Here is a 21,585-nt window from a genome sequence, read left to right on the forward strand (position 1 = left end):
TTTTCTTTAACCCAAACTACAAATAGAAACCGTGTTATCAAAACACTGTCAGTCCAACAAAACTGTTTAAAACAGGTCTTTATAAATATTTTTCCTCACCAGAGATTTCTGAATGTTGATGATTCACTTCTTTCTGTAGTGCCCAGGAGGTACATTCACCCCCAACATGAAGTCCACTAAGGACTATCCCGATGAAGTGATAAACTTCATGAGGAATCATCCTGCCATGTACAACTCAATCTACCCAGTACACAAGCGCCCCCTAGTGGTGCGGACTAACGTGGACTATGAGTTTACCACCATAGCAGTGGACCAGGTGACTGCTGCAGATGGCAACTATGAAGTGCTTTTCTTAGGAACTGGTGAGTTGGGGGTCTCTTTTTGTTTTTTTACCTTTTACAGAAATACTCAGAGGATTTTTTTTTTTTTTAATTCCCTCACTTAACCTTTAAGTGGCTGTAATGATAATTTAAAGGCAAAGGCTCTTTGATCACTCTGAATAGGATAGATAATGCCAGTGTCAGTGTGGAGGGGTTCTCCCCCATAAGCATCTCTCATTTGACAGAACACATTCTTTCCTTTTGTTTTCATGTGGAAAACAGGTGATTTAACCTATTTAAGTTGTTTCTAACCCATTCGTCTTACAAAAACAACTGTGGATTTTTACCTGGAGGGCAACGGAAGATTAACATCAGGGAGGAGAGGAAGATGCGGGGGCTAAAAAGAGGGGGTAACATGCATAATGACAACAGTCATTACACAAGAAACCCCCACATTCAGCATGCTGTCACTTCCCGACTGGCGTCTTTGTTCATCTGTGCATTATGGGGAGGAAACTAATGGCTTAGTGTGTGATGCTGGGCGTGCCGGAGGAATGTGTTGGCTTTCAGCTGCTGTCAGACACAACCATTCAACCCACCATTCAAGACTCCCTACACAAGTCATAACAATAAATTATGTATCCTGCTCTCAGGAATGCCAACAGAAATCAAGCGTACTATTGAAGTCTAATGACGAGGGTGGGGGAATCCGAAAGTTATTTTAGAGTAATGGTGTCCAGAGTTATTAAATGTCAAGGGCTGCATAGAGAGAGAAAAAAGTCAAGAATGAGGGGGCATTTTGACATTAAATGGCTCTCAATCAACTGTTGGGAGGAGAGGGTTGCGCAATTGTAGGTATTTAACTGACATGCACGTGCGTGTTTGTGTCTCTGTGTTTTGGGCCACAGATAAGGGGACAGTTCAGAAAGTTATCGTTCTTCCCAGAGATGACCTGCTGACTGAGGAGCTGGTGCTGGAGGAGGTTGAAGTGTTCAGGGTAGGCATTTTTTTGTTAAATCTTCATTTCAAACTTTTTTTCCCACAGTTTACTTTTTATATTCTGCAGCTCAGGTATTATAATTGTTACCTGTCCTGCCTTCAATCATTTGGTTGACAGTTTCCATAGAAGACTAGCAAACTATGCACTGCATTAACTTATTTTCCTTTTTTTAAATTTAAGGTTCCAACGCCAATTACAACAATGAAGGTATCCTCTAAAAGGGTGAGCATGTTGGATTTGTTCAGCGCTAACAAATGTGTAAATGAAACAAAACATTATATCATCACATTTTTTCTTAGTTGATACATGTCACTCACAGTTGGTAAAACTTTTTTGTAAATAACTGAATTCCAATATGATATTTTTATGGTGAAATGTGCTTAAATATGAGATAAAATAATGAAGTGTTGAAATATTACTCGTGATATTCCATAGCGGTGCCTACCTGATCTAGCCATGCTATCAGCAATCATTTAGTTGTCTAAACCTATTCCTGAAAAGATGAGTTTACCTCAAATTTGTTCTCCTTTCTCTGCAATTGAACACATCAAATACACTTTTAACATAATGTGCATATACTACAATTGTTAGAAATTAATCAAACATTTCCACAGAAAAGTTTAAACCCGTTAATAATAGATTTGGAGTTTGCATTAACATTTTAGCACTATAATTTATTGTATTGCTTTGACATTTTAACAACAATTTTTTTCCCCGCTCCTCACTCTTTTTCTCAACAGCAACAGCTGTATGTTTCATCTGCAGTCGGGCTGACCCAGCTAGCGCTTCACCGCTGTGATGTTTATGGAGAAGCGTGTGCCGATTGCTGTTTGGCCAGAGATCCATACTGCGCCTGGGACGGCAAGTCGTGCTCCCGCTACTCCGCTTCCCAGAAGAGGTATACACCAGAACTGACTGACTTCAGGGTGCATTTAATTGCTTTTTATAGTACGTTGTTTTGGTCTGATATTTAACAATACTCAAAGGCATATGAACTGCATTATTTATCCTAAGTGAAAAAACCTGATATTACCGTGGTACTATAAACCTTAGGGAGGGCTCTAAGACTCCAGTGCAGTTTATCTGTTTTGTACTGCCACCGGATGGCCAAGGTGCATGTACCAAAATGACCATCATAACACATAACACCCACTGAAAAAAATGTGACCAAACTGTTTCTTTTAAATTCTATTAAATTATCCCATTAATGCATGTTTTTATAAATGTAATAAAGTATTGTAGACTGAAATACCTCTCCTGAAAAAGGAATACAGAAATGTGTTTTTTGGCAGGGAGTTCAAACTGATTAATGTCATTTCTATTCATTTCAGTAGGGAAAGATGATTTGAGATGTTTTTTGCTGATGTTGTTTTAAATTATGAGCACGATCACAGAACCTGTATTGTAAGGCACCACTGTATACAGTAAATCCTTAACATAAAACCTTGACCTTATTCTATAAACACTTGGTTCACTGTACTTAAATGTTGTTTGTTATAACACAACTTGAAAAGCTATTTTCTAAGAATGTACTGCATTAGCTCAGGGGTGGCCAACCGTGGTCCTCGAGAGCCGCAATCCAGCTTGTTTTCCATGTCTCCCTCCTCCAACACATCTGAATCAAATTATCAGGATTGTTATCAGGCAACTGCAGAGCATGCTGATGAGCTGATCATTTGATTCAGGTATGTTAAAGGAGGGAGACATGGAAAACAAGCTGGATTGCAGCTCTCGAGGACCAGGGTTGGCCACCCCTGTATTAGCTATAAAAAGTTCAAGAACAGCCATCTTTCAAAATGATCACTGAAATAAATTGGCTAAAAGATAAAATTGTTCAACTCTTGAATAAGATGGAAGGTTAATTTGCTGTGAGATGTGACATATTGCACCGCCATAGACTTCATAATATATTGACGGGACATGGGGCGCGTGGCCGATAAATAGGGAGCCTGCATTGTTGGCGAGGCCGTCAAAGCTGACTGAGTGGAATCACAGACAAAGAACTTTTTTTGTTGAAAATTCTTGTAAATAAATGCTTAAATCCCCCATTTTTTTCTAGATATGGATGTAAAACAGTCTCGATTCTTGGTTAAAAGCAGGAAAAAAAAAAAGTACAGCTAGGATTTATTTTACGTAAATATGTCGACGTACAATGGTAGTCTGTTAGTGAATGTAGGGAGCGGCCGCCTGATGTAAACAGAGTTTTTTCGGTGAAAATTCTTGTGAATAAATGCTTACATCCCTGAATTCTTTATAGATATGGACATAAAACAGTCTGAATTCTTGGTTAAAAGCAAAAAAAAAAAAAAAAACGCCAAGTTAGCGTTTATTTTATGTAAATATGTCCAAGTACAATGCTAGTCTGTTAGTAAATGTACCTAATGGCTGCCTGATGTAAACAGAACTTTTCCAGTGAAAATTCTTGTGAATAGATGCTTAACAAATTCTTAATAGGTATGGACGTAAAACAGTCCCAATTCTTGGTTAAAAGCAAAAAAAAAAAAAAACAACAACAACAAAAAACGCGCAGTTAGCGTTTATTTTACGTAAATATGTCGAAGTACAACGTTAGTCTGTTAGTGAATATAGCTAGCGGCCGCCTGATGTAAACAGAGCTTTTCCGGTGAAAATTCTTGTGAATCAATGCTTAAATCCCCGAAATCTTTATAGACATGGACGCAAAACAGTCTCGATTCTTGGTTAACAGCAAAAAAAAAATAAATAATCGTGCAATTACTGTTTATTTTACATAAATATTGCAAACTATGATGCCAATACACTAGCGGCTAATTAAATCCCATTGATTTTTTTTCACAACGTTTCAAAATGTATGCATGGTATGAAAAATATAATAATTACCTTGAATCCTCGAACAAATCACTCCTGAGATGATCCTTCCTATTTGTATGCGGTACAGCTTTCGTACTTTTTCAACAAAAATCCAGCGTTAGATCGCTGCGTGCGTGTGTTTGTGAATAGTTCCTCTTGATGACCGATCTGAGCCTTCAATACATTATGAAGTCTATATGGCACTGCTTCGTGGCTACCTTGTGGAATTTGACATATTTATTAAATGCTTTGAATGGCTTTCAGTTGCTTTATGCCTTTTATGTTTTCTTTTTCTTCCGCAATACTGGTCTGACCCCTTTAGACGCAGCCGGAGACAGGACGTTAAGTACGGGAACCCGATTCGCCAGTGTCGAGGCTTCAATTCCAACAGTGAGTCACTTATTAGTCAAGTTCATGTTACCGACTTTGTTGACATTTTTTGGTTATTTTTTATTTCAACGATATCTTTGGTACTTAAAAACGGTCTCGGTACTCATTGTAATGGGCCTTAATGGTTATATTCTGTCAGTTTTATGGTAATCTGTGGAAGCCAAGTGCTTTGATTTGCCACTCCCAAGATTTCGGGTGATGGGAGCTCATGCTAATGAGTGTTTTGTTACCATGGTAACACTTCTCTCCTGTTGCCCTGCAGCTAATAAGAATACTCTTGAGATGATACAATATGGGGTGGAGGGAAGCAGTACCTTTCTAGAGTGTCAGGCCCGATCCCCACATGCTGTCATCAAATGGCATGTACAACGAGATAACAGCGATCGCAGGAAGGAGGTGAGATGCAAGAAGATGCAAAGATGCTGTTCGTTGGTTGGATGACATTTTTTTTAACTGTTATAACAGCTAGCTCTGAACTTAGAGAAGATCAAATCCAGTCTTTTGTGACATGGTGACAGACAGAGGTCATGAGTTCAAATCCTGGCTTTGGCCTGTTGTTGACTAAAAAAGGTCTGGTTACTGGGTAGTTAAAGAACAGGTAAAAAGCTTTTCGGATTTTGGTGTAATTTTATTAAATATAAACTTTGGTCGAGTTCGTCAGAATAACTATGTCATTTTTAAAGCGTAACATCGAGGATAATTCGAGTTTTTTAAAGTTTTTTAGCACTCCATCAATACTGCATTCCCAAACCTGGAAGTGCAGCGTAAATTCCCGATTGCAACAGAAGACTATCCACACCGAGCATAGCATAGATATTTCCACCGAAAGTAACCATTCAGGATCGCTCTTTCGTGACGCTAACGATGGGAAAGGCTCCCAGGAAAGATTATCAACAATTAATCCCTACATGTTGGGGTCACACTTTACAATAAGGGTCCCTCAATTAACATTAGTTAATGCATTTTTAGACAATAACTAATGTTTAAGTAAAATGACAATATTTCGTTTAATCCCTTATCTAACATTTATTAATATATTGATTAACATGAGCTAATGCATTAAGTTAATGCATTTTAAGACAATAACTAATGTTTAAGTAACATTACAATAAGTCATATAATCCCTTATTTAACATTTAGTGATATATTAATTAACATTAGTTAATGCATTAGTTAATGCATGACCAGACAGTAACTAAGTTTGGTAAAATTAAAGCATTAAGCATTTATAATTTCTTAGTTAAGGGACATATGTGCTACACTTTACAATAAGGGTCCAAAAAACATTCAGGAATGGTAATAAAGGTTAAGTAATACTTATGACGTACGTTCACGTGAAATAATACCATACTTAAGGTTAGGTTAGCAGCACCCAAGGACTCACAGAGCAATGTTTCTCATTTAAAATAATATAATCACTTACAAGTGCCAGTATACATGAATAACTATTTATTAATTCCCTAATGTACAGTATATGTGAATTAATGTTAAGTAATGTATTATTTATCATAACCTAACCTTTATTAACCATTACTGAATGCTTTTTGGACCCTTATTGTAAAGTGTAGCACATGTGTCCCTTAACTAAGAAATTATAAATGCTTGAGTTAACAAAAGCTAACCCTAAACCCTAACCCTTTATAGGCCTATACCTATACTATATTCCCTAACGAAAGGAAGAGTGGTAGGCACATGTCTAGCATCGTGATTTCTCTCTGAACCTTTCTTACCCACCAGCCATTCTGAGATATAATTATCAGTAATTGCAATAACAGACGAGTAGCTATATAGATCTAGTAATAAAAGTATCAAATTGACATGAATAGACAAACTGTCAGCTGTCTTATGACAGGCAAGCAACAACAACAAAAAAACAGCTCACGATCAAGCAATAAACGTATCAAATTGACATGAATAGACAACCTGTAAGTTGTCTTATGACAGGCAAGCAACAAAACAAAACACAAAAAAAAAAACAGGCAGTTGGTTTTTCCCCTCATACAGTATATCAATAAAATTGCATCAAAATTTAGAATTAAAAACGCCAGTTAGGGTTTACTTCCATTAATAGACTTCATAATTATTGACGGACAAAGGGTGCTGACCGAGTGGAATCACAGACAAAGAGCTTTTCCCGTTGAAAATTCTTGTGAATAAATGCTTAAATCCCTGAATTATTTATAGATATGGACGTAAAACAGTCTCGATTCTTGGTTTAAAGCAGAAAAAAAACCAACAACGTGCAGTTAGCATTTATTTTACGTATCTATTGCGAACTCCCGGCGGGAGGCCCCGGGGAAGACCCAGGACACGCTGGAAAGACTATGTCTCTCGGCTGGCCTGGGAACGCCTTGGGATCCCGCCGGAGGAGCTGGTTGAAGTGGCTCGGGAGAGGGAAGTCTGGGCTTCCCTGCTAAAACTGCTGTCCCCGCGACCCGACCTCGGAGCAAGCGGAAGATGATGGGATGGGATGGGATGGCGAACTACGATGCTCGTCAGTAAGGAAATGTAGCGGCGGCCTAATGTAAACAAAGAGCTTTTATGTTGAGAATTCTTGTGAATAAATGCTTAAATCCCTGAATTCTTTATTGATATGGACGTAAAACAGTCTTGATTCTTGGTTTAAAGCAGAAAAAAATGTGCAGTTAGCATTTATTTTATGTACATAAATACTGTGAACTATGACGCCAATGCCATAGCGGCTAATTTCTCCCACTGATTTTTTTCCACAACGTTTCAAAATGCATGCATGGTACGAAAAACATCATAATTACCTTGAATCCTTGAACAAATCACTCCTGAGACAATCCTTCCTGTTTGTATGCCGTACAGCTTTAATACTTTTTCAATCTAAATCTGGTGTTGGATCGCTGCATATGTAGCCGTCTGCGAATCGGAGTGTGGGATGGCCCCCTACTTGAAGGCTTGGCGCAGTGCCTGTTGATTGTGACCCGTCAATAATAATTATGAAAACTATGTTGCGTCTTTGAAAAACTAAGGTTGTATCCTCCTAGGCTTTTAAAGCTGTCGTCACTGAAATGTTGAAAACAAAGACGCGATCGAGGAGCCGGGTGGAAGGTTATCCGCTTGACTCTCACAACAGATGTCCAAATCCTTGCAATAGAAGGTTTTTTGGGCCAATGATTGTCTCGAGCCTTCGTGTGAGCAATTCATCGCTACACATCGAGATGGCATGATGAATCTTGCGAGAAAACCCAAAAAATGTTCGCAATATATGGCGAGGATAGCGTGGTGCTATACTTTCGTATTAGAGTCCTGACAAGGTCTTCAGGAATTGACGTCATCAGGTCGCGGCCGGCAGCGAGACACGTCCCTCGTTGCTTAGGTGTTTCTATGGCAATAACTAAAAAACTATGTAGTCAATTCAAAAAGATGTTTTGGTAATGAGAGTTGTGAGTAGGGGTGTGACAAAATATCGAAATGGTGATATATATGGTGATACTTTGTATCCCAAAAGGTTATCGATATGCTCCTGCCAAGAATCGAGATATCGTTTTGAAAAGGTGTCAGTGTTAAAAAAAAAAAAAAAAAAGGAACCAACAAGTTGCTATCAAAATCTTCCACCATAGTAGTGACTCAGTTAACTCTAAGGCTGCCATTGACGGTGCTCGACACCCAATCCATTTAGACTTGGAACGTTCGTTAATTCAAAACCAGAGCCTTCACAATCATTTGGTCCGATTTTCAGGGCATTTACAGGTCACTTGCTGTTTATTTTAGGGCATTTACAGGTCATTTCCTGTTGAGTTTGAGTCACTGCCTATTAATTTAGGTGATTCCCAGGTCACTTCCTGTTCTGTAACTCAAACAGGAAGTGACCCATAAAATAACCCAAAATTAACAGGACGTACTGTAACTGAAAATCAACAGTTAAATGATCTTAAATGGCCCAAAATTACTTCATTGCCTGGCATTGGCTGCCACTGACGGCCATTTAAACTGGGAGGGTTCAAACGAATTGAACGTCTACCAGTGATAAACTAATTCCAATTCACAGCAGAAGCTTGTTATTCTGTTTATTAGTTGTTTGTAGAATATCCAAGAATAATTTCCTGACCAATGTATCGATAATTGTTGTATCGATATCGTCAGATCATCATTATCGTGAGCTTCATATGGCAAATCGTATCGTATCGTGAGGTACCAAGAGGTTTCCACTCCTACACAGCACTGTTAAAAATTTTAAAAGATTTAAAATTTTAAAGAAATTACAGATGCCATTCATCATGATCCTCCAAGAGATATCAGTGGTTGTGGTTTGTTCTCGCTATATTATGTGCAGGTACAAAATTTGCAGCAGATTTATATTCTATAGCAACGTTACACAGAAAAGGTGTCGCTTTTTAATGAATAACTTAAACAGTATTTTTTTCTATTTTGAAATATCTTGTTTTTTGTTTCAACAGTTGTATTGTAGAAAATCATATATCATTTTTCTGACCAATATATCGATAATCGCTGTATCGCGATACCGTGAGACAATCGTTATTGTGAGCCTTGTATCGTGAATGGTATCGTATCGTGAGGTGCCCCGAGGTTCCCACTCCTAGTTGTGAGACATCGAATGATGCATTCAATACAATTTAACTGAGTAAAACGCTCATGAATTGAAGTCTTCACCTGCCCTTTAAAGGAAAAGAGGACAAAAACTAGTTCCCAACTGCTTGAAATTACAGCTCTTGTGTTTTTTTTTTTTTTTTTCAAAAGATGTTTTTGTTTTCTTTCGTAGATACGTTCCGACAGTCGGATCTTAAAAACAGAGCAAGGTCTGCTCCTGCGGTCTCTGCATCCCTCTGACTCTGGCATGTACCAGTGCACTGCCACAGAAAAGAACTTCAAGCACACCCTCGTTAAGATGCAGTTGGTGGTGCTGTCAAACCGTGCCGTCAATAACGCCCTGGTGGAAAGCGGGGGAGCCTTTCAGCCATCACTCCACTCTAGCACCCAGTGGACTCCCAGCGCAGGCCAGTACAAGGATCTGCTCACCATTCTCAGCCAACCAGAAATGAGCCTCATAAATCAGTATTGCCAGGACTACTGGCAGTTTGGAGACCCCATGCAAGGTGCCCTTAAAGTCAAAGACCTGAAAGAGTTCAAAGAGCAGAAGAAACCCCGCAACCGCCGGCATCATGGGGAGGTAGCAGAGGGAGAAGAGCAGGTGGATGTAGAGACATGAGGAAGCCAATTATGTTACCAAACAGCCTCAACCACCCCCGCCACCCCTCACCATGACAGCTGGGAGAGACTCATCGAGTAAATCAACAACAACAAAAATACACAACCCCCACAAATATTAAAAGAAACTGAGACAAAGAGGCTTAGACACACACTCCAACATCCAATGTTTCAAAGCATAACACATTCAATATGCTACTCAGTATTTATTGTAGGTTGTATATAGTAGGCCTATCATTCTGTGGATTTATTTGTACTTAAAAGATAACAGGCTCTTCGTGTATAGGTAACTTTGGGGCAAATGTTGTTAAATTTATTGTTGCTGTTACTGCCATTACCAAACTCGTCTGGCATATAACTTTAGAGACAGTTTGTACTTTTAAGTGCGTAAGCTGTATAGAGCCCAGCTAGGAAGCTCTTTATGTGACAGGGGAAAATGTATGGCTGATAAGAGGTGACGGGATCGCTGTTGTTTCTTGACTGTTTTGATGTGTTACCAGGACATTTGCAGGAACGGCTGGTGCACAACCGCAACATGGATGCATGTGGATTCTAAGGGGACCATGGACATGAAGAATGCCCCCAATTGTTGAGGAGGAACAATTTTTTTCACCAAATAATTATTCAGTTTTAAGCAGGGCATATTAAAAAAAAACAAAACGGGATATTCTTGTCTAATTCATTCTGCTGTGTGACACTCCTAGAAGAACAATACAGTAGGTTAAAATAGATAACATAATGGTGGGGCTTAACCAAATTCAAACTACATATATACTGAGACTGTGGTGCAATAAATAGTCCAAATTTTGTACAAAGGGCATTCTTGTCATTTTAAAAGCCGGCAGTTGGGGCCAAATGCAACAAGCACACTTGTGGACGTCTGTGAATACTGTATTACAAAAAAAAAAAGTTGTTTATGTTGGCAATAGATGCATAGGCCATGTCTTCTGTCTTCTGACATCCATGTTTGGAAAGGAAATGTCAATTTACAGTATGCACAACTGAGCATTGTAACAATTTTTGTGACACTAACCAAATATTGGGAAGCTGGCTTTCTTTGTGTGCATGAAAATGTATTTGTACTGTATTTCTGATAAGACGTACTGTATGTGTGGTCAATTTTATTTTATTTTTTTTCCTGTTCATCGCCCTAACGGATGGCAAATAGGTTATGAGAGTCATTGCTAGTACAGTGCACCTGGTAGAACAAATGTAAATGTGCTGCAGCTCCAAACATACTATAAGAAAAGATTTTAACAAAACAGATGTTAAATGTGTTAAAATGACTTTGCTCCTATTTGTGGACGGACCATGTAATTTGTATTTTCCATGTAAATTTTTTATACTGTATATGGTTATTGACAGTTATAATTCAGTTAAAAGTGAAACAGACAAATTGGGCCTCAAACACTTTATTGTCACTTGTGGTCAAGAAAAACTGTCCTGTATACATCTGAATATACTTTAGCTGCTCCTCAATTCATGTATTTTTTTTTTTTCCACAGACCTGAATTAGAGCACAAATTGAGCAAATATAACGATTTTTAAAAACTGTCCTAAGTTTACGCATTCTTTTTACAGTATCAGATTTTATGAAAAATAATGAAATAAAAAGAGGTGATTTTATTGTACTGACCTAGCTGTGTCAAGTTCTTGTACCATCCAGTTCCATTGTTGTTGCTAACTTCATAAATTAAAGCTCTATATTTTATAAAAATGGAATGTTCCCCCCACTCATTGTGATTAACTTGATAATGGATGTTTTCTATGTTCTGCCCACACCTTTCTGGAATAAAGTTGTATCTGTTGAAGTGTTATGTATGAGCGTTTGTGTAACTTCTCTTTATTGCAGTAATTATGGGAAAAATCTTATTCGTCACCCTTTAAAGAAACTATTCAGTAACAAACATCTTAAGCCAATGTACAGTGGGGAGAACAAGTATTTGATACACTGCCAATGGGTTTTCCCATTGACTGTGTATCAAATACTTGTTCTCCCCACTGTAATGTACCCTAATCGACGACACAACAGATAGGCCTACTCACTGTGCAGTCTAAAAATCAGTTCGAAGGGACTCAGCCCAGGATAACTAAACATATTTTTTACATGTCATACATGTACCATTTAATTAGGTGCAATGTGTACATATTTGCATGTGTGTATAATCTTTGCAAAATGTAAGCGCAGTCGAATGTGTCAATTTGAAATTTGCATGCAAAAAGGAAAAAAAAAAAAAAAAACTGCACAGTAGCACCTGAAGTGCAATTACATAAGGAGGGAAAGAGAGCTGACACTAGAGGGAACCATCAGCATGTAGAAGGCCGTTCTCTCAGATGCAGAAGACATTCAGTGAATGGCGTCCCTATCTAAGGTGGGCAACACATCAAAGAATGATGATGAAAGCTATGTTCACTGCAAAAATATAGCTCATTTAATACCATCAAGGAGCACAAATTGTCATTGTTTATTACCTTACATGGAAGTCACTTTTACATGTTAATGTGTTCATTATATCTCTAAAAACTGTACAGTACATTCTGATGTCATTACAAGTATTTGAATGGCTTAACTCTATATTGCCAAAATCTATCACATTTGATACATAATACAGGCATTTCTGGAGCTCATTGCTTTTATATCTAAAATTTTTCTTCATGATTTCTGGGTTTAGGCATTATCGGGTAAAATACTACTGCTTTGGTATCGGTGTTGTTTTTGGCAGCCCTTTTAATTTCGTCTTAGTCTTTTGGACGATATACTGTACTTATTAAGGCCGAGTTATACTTCCGCGTCAGACCTACGCCGTCAAGGAAGAATCGAGTTACGACCCTACGCCGTAGCCTGACGCGCACCTCTCGATTTTTCTAACCTTCGCGTTGCGTAGACGCGTAGACGTAGCGAAAACGGACTGTGATTGGTCCGCTCAGACTGTTGTTTCCGGGCGAAAACACCGCCATTGTAGAATAGAATCAAACATTATTTTCTACACGCAAAAATGCACCAAGCCGACGGGAGTATCATCGAAGAGCAAGTCTCGTCAAGAAATTATTATTGTGACTGCCAAATGGCAAGGTCGGCGATCGAAAAAATAAATAAATGGAAGAACCACCGAGACGTGGGTGGTCGGAATCGAGTGGCCACACGAAGCGGTGACACAGTCGGCCAAAAACTGCCAACTTTTTATCACTTTATGTCATATTTTTGGTTGGTGCACTTCATCATTTACTGTGTACATATGTTTCAAGTATATGAAGAATAAAGCACAGATTTGGTGTCAAAAGAGTTGTTTTGATCTTTAATTTTCAATAACAGACAGTTCACACACACAATACATCATCACTGATTGAGAGTGCCTCGGTGCTTTTTATGATAACCTTAAAATCAAGCCTCCCAACGCAGTTTGGGAAGTTCCCTAGACGCCAGAAATCTGCTATGGCTTCCCACTGGCTGGTTGTAGAACACGGCAAACAAATCAGGCTGGAGGGCTTTGCAGACCTTGAACGCAGTGCTCGATGTCAGTTTGAAGCTAGCCGCCACAGCTAGCTCTCTCCACCCGAGTCTAAAACTCTCTGTGCGGCATCAAAAGTCGGCCAGACCGCCTCGAAACCGTCTTCTGCGTCGCCTGCCCGTCAACATTTGTATGTTCAATATTTATTCAGTGTTGATGAGCAGAATATTTACTTTCAAGAGTTCCATCTTGCATTGTTTATTTTTTCTCCGACTAGCGGAAGTAAACAAGCATGCCCCAAAACCGTACAAACATAACGCCACATCCCTCTAGTGGCTTGGCGGTGAATTACAGAGCAACGCGTCCCCTCACCGCAGAACTATCGAATGTCGAATGACGCCGTAGTCGCTACGCCGTCACCGCAACGCGGGAGTATAACTCAGGCTTTAGTCTTAGGGTGACCAAACGTCCTCTTTTGCCCGGACAAGTCCAATGTTCATGCCCTCTCCGTAGCATCCGGCCGAGTTTTATAAAATCATGAAAATGTCTGGTTTTTTTTTTATTTTTCACAGGACCAATTTTTTGAAAAGAATCCCTCTGGCCACAGTTGACCCCTTGAATCATGGGGCATTACCATCATCTACTGGGTTGACGGTTTGGCAAGAGATCAGGCTGTTACAGACTACAATAAGGAGTAGTTCTAAGAGACTTAGATTTATGCTGTGGTAATTTATAAAAATGTTTAGTTGGCACATAGCCAATTGTGTGTGTGTGTGTGTGTGTATTGACTGGACTACATTTCCATGGGTCTGCATTTTATATATATATATATATATATATATATATATATATATATATATATATATATATATATATATATATATATATTAATTATTATTTATTTATTTTTTTTTTTTCTTGCATTTTTGTCTGATTATTTTGTTTGGGAGAATAAAGCCTGTTGAGTAATCTGTAACCTGTTGAGTGAAAACATTTTTTCCATATAGTATAAATACTATATCGCAATATACTGTATATATACAGTGTATCACAAAAGTGAGTACACCTCTTGCATTTCTGCAGATATTTAAGTATATCTTTTCATGGGACAACACTGGCAGAATGACACTTTGACACAATGAAAAGTAGTCTGTGTGCAGCTTATATGCTGGAGTTAATTTATTTTCCCCTCAAAATAACTAAAAATATAGCCATTAATATCTAAACTCCTGGCAACAAAAGTGAGTACACCGCATGGGAACTATGTACATCCCTAAATGTCCAAATTGAGTAATTGAGGGGGTCAGCCTGTTACTGCTCAGACCATACGCCGTACTCTACATCAAATTGGTGTGCATGGCTGTCACCCCAGGAGGAAGCCTCTTCTGAAGACGGTACACAAGAAAGCCCACAAACAGTTTGCTGGAGACATGTCAACAAAGCACATGGATTACTGGAACCATGTCCTATGGTCTGACGAGACGAAGATTAATTTGTTTGGTTCCGATGGTCTCAAGCATGTGTGGCGGTGACCAGGTGAGGAGTACAAAGATAAGTGTGTCATGCCTACAGTCAAGCATGGTGGTGGGAATGACCCCCCCCTTCAATCTCTGCAGCAATGCTGACAGCACTCCTGTAACGAGTCGGATGACATTTTGGAGGGAAAATGACAAGCAGTACTCAATTTGGACATTTAGGGATGTACGTAGTTCCCATGCGGTGTACTCACTTTTGTTGCCGGGGTTTAGATATTAATAGCTATATTTCAGTTATTTTGGGGGGGAAATAAATTAACTCTATTATATAAGCTGCACACAGATAAATTTTCATTGTGCCAAAGTGTCATTTTGTCAGTTTTGTCCCATGAAAAGATATACTTAAATATCTGCAGAAATGTGAGGGGTGTACTCACTTTTGTGATACACTAAATTTTTCTATCCAGACTGAGGAAGCACACTTTAAATATATTAAAGTGATATAGGCATCTATGAATGAACTTAAAATATGGTCACTTAGTCTTAGTCATACTTTAGTCATCTCAAAATGTGTTTGTCTTCATCTTTTCGTTGAAAAAAAAAAAAACTCGACTAATTTTGTCTAGTGTTGGTTGACGTTTACTAAAAAAAATTTCGTCTGTAAAACTAAAAAATTTTACTCCCAAAAAAAATAAAGGTCTCCAACTCTTATTTTGAACAAACATTCACAGACGAGCACATATCGTAGCGTGTACATGGATGCCAATTTGGTGATTATACACACTCAGCAGGAAAACAGTACATTATTTTCAGTTAACTATACCCACCTGGACGCCTTGAACTGTATGTAAAAAAAAAAAAAGTTGTCCGAGAGTTTAAGAGGAGGCTTGCTGTTAGCATTAGCCTAATGGTAACGCAAATGCTATATTTAGTGTGTGATGATCACTCAGCACAGAGCTTTACATGCTAAAGAAACATTGCATATTCTCTAGCTAAGATCAGAAAACAAATTTTCCCATGTGGTGTGTGTGCAAGCCTTGAGAGCGGAAAAGACACTGCACAGGTGAGTTGGAGGTGCTACGATGCAGGCTAACTACACATAAAATGTCACATATTGTAAACATGTCGGGCACTTTTGCGCGTCTCGTCTAGTCAGACAAAAACTGGCATTAGGCTCGTTATGTTTTAGTCACCCAAAACACGTTTTTAGTTCGTTATCGTCTTGTCATCATCATAGAAAAAGTGTTCATTGACGAAGTATATTTGTTATCATTATTGTTGACAAAAACAACAGTTTGGTATTCATTTTTTGTTCTGTTTTTAGTTTTGTTTTGTAGATGTTCTAATTGACATTGAAAAAATTGTGGAAAATTACATTTTTGGACAAAAATTCTAGTTAGCGTGATCAACTTTGCAATAATCTGGGAATGCAACACGAGCAATGCCAAACTATCTACAGATTTAAAAGGTTATACAAACTTATGGTCTGTTCACAGTATACTGATATAAGGTCTTAATTACATCAATAAATTGTCTTGGTATGAGTGCTGGTTGTTTCTTACCATTGCTGGTATATTGTCCGTGACAGTTGTTGGTATAGTTATTGTTGCCATTTATAATTTGTTGTCCTGTGTGTTTGGCCTTTACCATTGTTGGTATGGTTTTACTTTCATTTACCATGTTGGTATGAAATTGTTTTTGTTTTTTTTTTTTCGTGTTACCTGTGGTAACTTCATCACAAGGGACAAAATTTGTTACAAAAATGTGTATGTGCAAAACTGTTTGGACTGATTTTTTGGTGGCCTACATTTTTGGAAGGAAGTAGCAAGACTTTTTTTGTTCTTAATTAGATAAGAATAGGGGTGGGATTAAATAAATTTTCTTCTTCCCAGTCCTTTTCAGGCATGTAGTTGATGTTGCAATGTTACTTAGCTTTGCTGCTCTTTTTGCTACTTGATTATATGAGCTGTATATATTTGTTGTCTTGACAAGGAATAATGGCCTGAAATAAACGAATGAAATGAAATGAAAAAATGAAAAAAAAAAATTGGGTGTTTATTAAAGGTTTCCTTGAAAGTATGAAAAAATGCCATAATTTCAAGAAATTTGCCAATCTCACCATGCACATCCCCAAGTAACACGCTGTGACAGGTTTCTGGGTGATACTGTCCTACTGTAATACCACACACACAGGAAGTGCACACTATGGCAACAGCAGTGTGACATAAATATGTTACAGCGAGGGACCCAAGCACAGAGAAGGAAGGCAAGGTGGCAGTGGTAACAATTGTTTATTGCTGTGGAAGCAGTCTTGTCCAAATAGTCAGGCGGGCAGTTGGTGTCTAAACAGGTGAGCTGTGAAGTCAGGCGAGCAATGCAGGATCTGTGAACAAAGGTAAAATGAGCTAAAGTAAGACAGTACAGATTTCTGGAATTATCAAAGGCAAGTGTCACAAACTCTTGGAGCTGCGTTGTTGATCTGGAAAAGAGGTGAGGCCAGTGGCTGGCTTAAGTAGGCTGTTAACGATGATTGACTGCACCTGGTTCCAGGCTCACCCATCTGTCCAATTCTGCAATCAAGACACACACACGCACACACAAGGAGGAGGAGGAGCAAGGGCCTTAACAGGTACCATGAAGGTTATATGCATTGCTAAGGTAATGTTTCCCAGATAAAACTTGCCAACAATTACAAGAACCTCAGGCATCTTTCTTGGGGAGGTGTTTTCCTCCCATCTGCACTGAAAAACACATCACAGAATGACCAAGAGAAAGGATCACTGAGATCAGATAAATTACATTTTATTACCACCAAAGTAATCACCTCAGTCAAGTAATACATTACAGAGCCCACAAATGCAAGATAGGACCTTACAGGTGACCACTGGTCGTGGAAAACATCACAACTACAAAACACACCTGTGAATATATGACAAATAGGGTGAACAGACATTGAATACTACAGTGAGAAGTGTAATTGGGAGAAAGGATTACTTAAAACAGTGTGACAGTGTTCAAACTGTATTCACGGTATCGGTCGTCTAAACAAACAGTAGGACGACATCAAATCATCTATTCATAAAAAAACATTTTTGAAATTCTGAAATAACCTTTTATCAAAGACACAATATGAAATAATAATGAAATCAGCTTAAGCACAAATAATGGATATTTTGAATTCCAGCAAAACGCAAACAAACAAAAACATTTTGAAATGTATGAATGCATGTTATGGTTACAAATCTTTACATAAGTCTTATTTTGATTAAAATACATATCGTGTGTCAATGTCACCATCGGGAGCTCAATCATGGACATACTGTAAGTATTACAACAGATTTGCACAGACACATTAATTGTATCACATCGACCAAGTGGCCTTGTTGCACCTTGCAGCAACGGAAAGATGGACAGTTAAAAGCCAAGAACAGCAAGAATCACAGTTTTTGAAGCCCGTCAATTATTGCTCAAGTTCCTTCAGGACGCCTTTTGTGGATCATTATTATTAACTGAATAAAAAACAATAACTTTTTAGTATAGGTTATCAAGATGAGCATCTCAAGAATCAACTAACGCATTACATGTTTAAAAAAACATTTAATAAAGATAAGCAAAATGAATGTTAATTTTTTTTTTTGCCATGGTGTGACAATGATGTGTGTCTAGCTACGAAAGAATGACGCTAATAAATGTACCTGTAGCTAAGACATGGCGACACAAGAGTGTAGACCAAGGCATACTGAGCAGTAGCAAACAATAACTGCAATAGGATCAATTTTAATGTAATAAAGTCTATCGTGGTGCTTTTAGCAAAGAAAAGCTACAAATTAATTAGATGCATAGAAGTGCCATGGGATCAAGACCTATTCTTTTAGACAAACACATATGAATTGGGGCAAAAAATACCTTTAAAACAGTTTCAACACACCTTGTGTCAAGTGTAAAACTGGACCAAATGCATCTTAATCCAACAAATGGCTGTGTACAGTGAGTACAAAATGTTTACACACCCTTGATCGGATTGTGTGATAGAAATGATGAAAACTGAGAAAAATTAGCTCTATCCTTTGGAAATATACTTTAAATACATTTATGTAAATACATAAATTTTTCAACCTGGATTTCCAAAAACTGTTATTGTAGTTGTAATTTGTGTTAATCAGATCTATGTGGTACGTTACAAGTTCTTTTTAACTTTTGCCGCCCCATCAAGATGTTTACTTTTACCTTCTCTCTCATAAAGATTTTTTTTTAATGGTTTGTACCAGTTGTAGATCATATTAATGATGGGAAAAGTTTGAAATAGGATTAGCATGATGTTCACAAAAAACAGATATTCGAATAGGGATATATATACAGTATATGGCGGAAAACACAGGAAAGGCTGAAAAAGCAGTCTCTGCTCTTACACCCCTCTTTAAAATAAACTGCTGTATTTTAAGACAAAATAATTATTGTGTTTGATAGAACAATGTGTCTATATGCTGCCATAGCAGATTGATGGCACATTGAGCCTCCGAACTATTTTCCGTTTTACCCTGGAGACCCGCCTTTACAGATGTCGCGCGACCATTTTTGTTTCAACCCAGCCATAAAAAGAAGGTAAGTAATTATATTTATTATTCGAAATGTCTGTCATTTATAGCTTAGAATACTTAATTGATGTCTAATATTTAGCTAAAAAAAATAAAATAAAAAATTTTTCACTCGCATATTTTAAACTTTTCAACAAATTACGTCACAATGAAAAAAAATAGTGTCTGTAAATAAGTCACGGATATCTACCTTGTAACTATCACTTAATTATATATTTTTTTTGTTACTGTCGTATTTCCCCCGATATTTTAGATGATAAATAATCGATCCAAACAAAGAAAAATTGAGAAAAAAATGTTTAAAAGGGTAGATATATGAAAAAGAAAATCTCGATCACTCATTGATGTCTGTGATTTCTGCATTGCGACCCTTGTTATATTACCATATTTCACCCATAAAATCCCCTAAAAATCCGGCTGTGGCCATTCACAGCTGTGTCTTGACACTCGGTGATACATGCTACACGAAGTTTTTGGATCAAAAAGAGGTAAGTACGGGATAATATCTCGTTAAAATCATGGCGTCTTTAATTATGCTCTCTCATGCTCTCACCTCCAGTTAGGGTTTCACCGTTTGATTTTTTTTTAATTTTATTATTTTTTTTTTTATATAAATGCCCTCCTGTTTAAAGTTTTTCTTCCCCCAGAAAATTGAGATTTAAAGCTTTCCAATGATGTATCACACATGCATTTAGGACAATTCTGAAATTTGGCTAAATTGGGGGTCTCAGAGTGGAACTCCAAGCCACTGAATGTTTTCCGCCATATATATTTATTTATAGCTGAAAACACAGACAAGGCTGAAAAAGCACTTTCTGCTCTTGCAGCCCTCTTTAAAATAAACAGGTGTATTTAAAGCCAAAAGAACTCGAACTTGTAAATATATGAAAAAGAAAAATCTCTACCACTCCTTGATGTCTGCGATTTCTGCATTGCGACGCTTGTTATATTACGGTGTTTCACCCATAAAATCTCCAAATAGTCCGGCTGTGCCATTCACTACGGTGTTTTAACACTCATTGAGACATGCTACACACAGTTTTTGGATTGAAAGAAGGTAAGTATGCAATCATACTTCGTTAAAATCATGGTGTCTTTTAATTATGCTCTCTAATGCTCTCACCTCGAGTTAGGGTTTCGGGGTTTAAGGTTTTATTTTTTATTTTTCTAAATGCCCCCCTGTTCAAAATTTTCCTTCCCCCAGAAAAATGAGATTTTAAGCTTTCCAATGATGTATCACACATGCACATAAGACAGTTTTGAAATTTGGCCAAATTGGGGTTCTCAGAGCTAAACTTCAAGTCACCTGAGTGTTTTCCGCTATATATATATATCTCGGTATATTTATATGAAATGTAAATGTACAGCAGAAGATGAAAACGCATGCTCTTTTAGCTACTTCTACAAAGTTTTCTATGTACAAAATCTTCAGACTTACAACTATGAAGTTCTTTCCTGAGGAGGGAAAAAGCAAACTAAAAAAACTTTGTTCTTCTGTGCTTATGTGTGATATATACAGTAACTGTTTGTTACTGTACCTATGACAAGAAAAACATGTTTGGGCCACGAAGGTATACAAAGTAAACATTTTCACATCAAAACTATCCTCTGATTTATAGAACTGGCTAAGAAGGATTTCCCAAGTCATCTTTCAAAAAAGGAATCAAGACTGATCCGGACGTCTTTAGTTTTCTTCTTGTGACTGAGAGACATCCTTTTAAAACTACAGCTTGACAACCAATCTGTTCTTCACCTCAAAAGTCAAGCAAATATTTAATAGAATCGGTTGTACGCCGAGCCTAGTAAGCGGAAATGCGATTCATATAAATAGAATGCCAATATAATGCAGAGCACGCAGGAAAGCTAGTACACAGCCTTATAATAATGCTGCAAGTGAGAGAGAAACAGAGTCATTGTCACCATGCTAGCAGCTAATGTACAGTGTGCAGGAGTTGGCGGGTGTGCAGAGGTCACAGCAATAAACGTAAAAGGGGGCCTAGCCTTGCTCATCTCTTGCATCATCACCTACATGGAGTGGAGCCACAGTATCTCCATTGCAGCGAGAGGTGGGCTCGGCTTCCTGTGCCTGTGGCTCTGTCCCATGAGTGTCTTCCACAACTGGCTTGTTTATCACTGTGACCACTTCCTGTACAGCAGGTGAAGGTGCACCTGGGTCCGCAGTGGCCTCGGGAGGTGCAGGGTCCAATGCTGCGGTCGCTGCTGGACTGGAGGTCTTTGCATTACTTTGGTCAGTTGCTCTCAGTCTCTTCATGATGGTGGTGACCCGCACAGCTTTCTGTGAGAAGAGAATATGAAAAGCAGACTGCAGTT

General features: G+C 38.1%; 2 protein-coding genes across 7 annotated transcripts in view; one reads left to right on the plus strand and one right to left on the minus strand.

Moving 5' to 3' along the window:
- The window catches only part of LOC130921499 (semaphorin-3F-like), an 85,109-nt gene extending 73,568 nt beyond the window's left edge, over positions 1 to 11,541 (plus strand). For all 5 annotated transcript variants that reach the window (XM_057845480.1, XM_057845478.1, XM_057845481.1 and 2 more), the window contains 7 exons: positions 140 to 362; positions 1,229 to 1,317; positions 1,501 to 1,542; positions 2,061 to 2,217; positions 4,456 to 4,539; positions 4,802 to 4,935; positions 9,290 to 11,541. In XM_057845480.1, coding sequence (XP_057701463.1) covers positions 140 to 362; positions 1,229 to 1,317; positions 1,501 to 1,542; positions 2,061 to 2,217; positions 4,456 to 4,539; positions 4,802 to 4,935; positions 9,290 to 9,736 — 1,176 coding nt within the window. In that variant the 3' untranslated portion in view covers positions 9,737 to 11,541. The remainder of the gene's footprint in view (positions 1 to 139; positions 363 to 1,228; positions 1,318 to 1,500; positions 1,543 to 2,060; positions 2,218 to 4,455; positions 4,540 to 4,801; positions 4,936 to 9,289) is intronic.
- An 8,310-nt stretch (positions 11,542 to 19,851) lies between these two features.
- Positions 19,852 to 21,585, minus strand: part of camkvb (CaM kinase-like vesicle-associated b) — a 55,015-nt gene continuing 53,281 nt past the window's right edge. For both annotated transcript variants that reach the window (XM_057846422.1, XM_057846423.1), the window contains one exon: positions 19,852 to 21,550. In XM_057846422.1, the coding sequence (XP_057702405.1) occupies positions 21,251 to 21,550 (300 nt within the window). In that variant the 3' untranslated portion in view covers positions 19,852 to 21,250. The remainder of the gene's footprint in view (positions 21,551 to 21,585) is intronic.

Source organism: Corythoichthys intestinalis, chromosome 9, assembly GCF_030265065.1.
Source record: "Corythoichthys intestinalis isolate RoL2023-P3 chromosome 9, ASM3026506v1, whole genome shotgun sequence".
NCBI lineage: Eukaryota > Metazoa > Chordata > Actinopteri > Syngnathiformes > Syngnathidae > Corythoichthys > Corythoichthys intestinalis.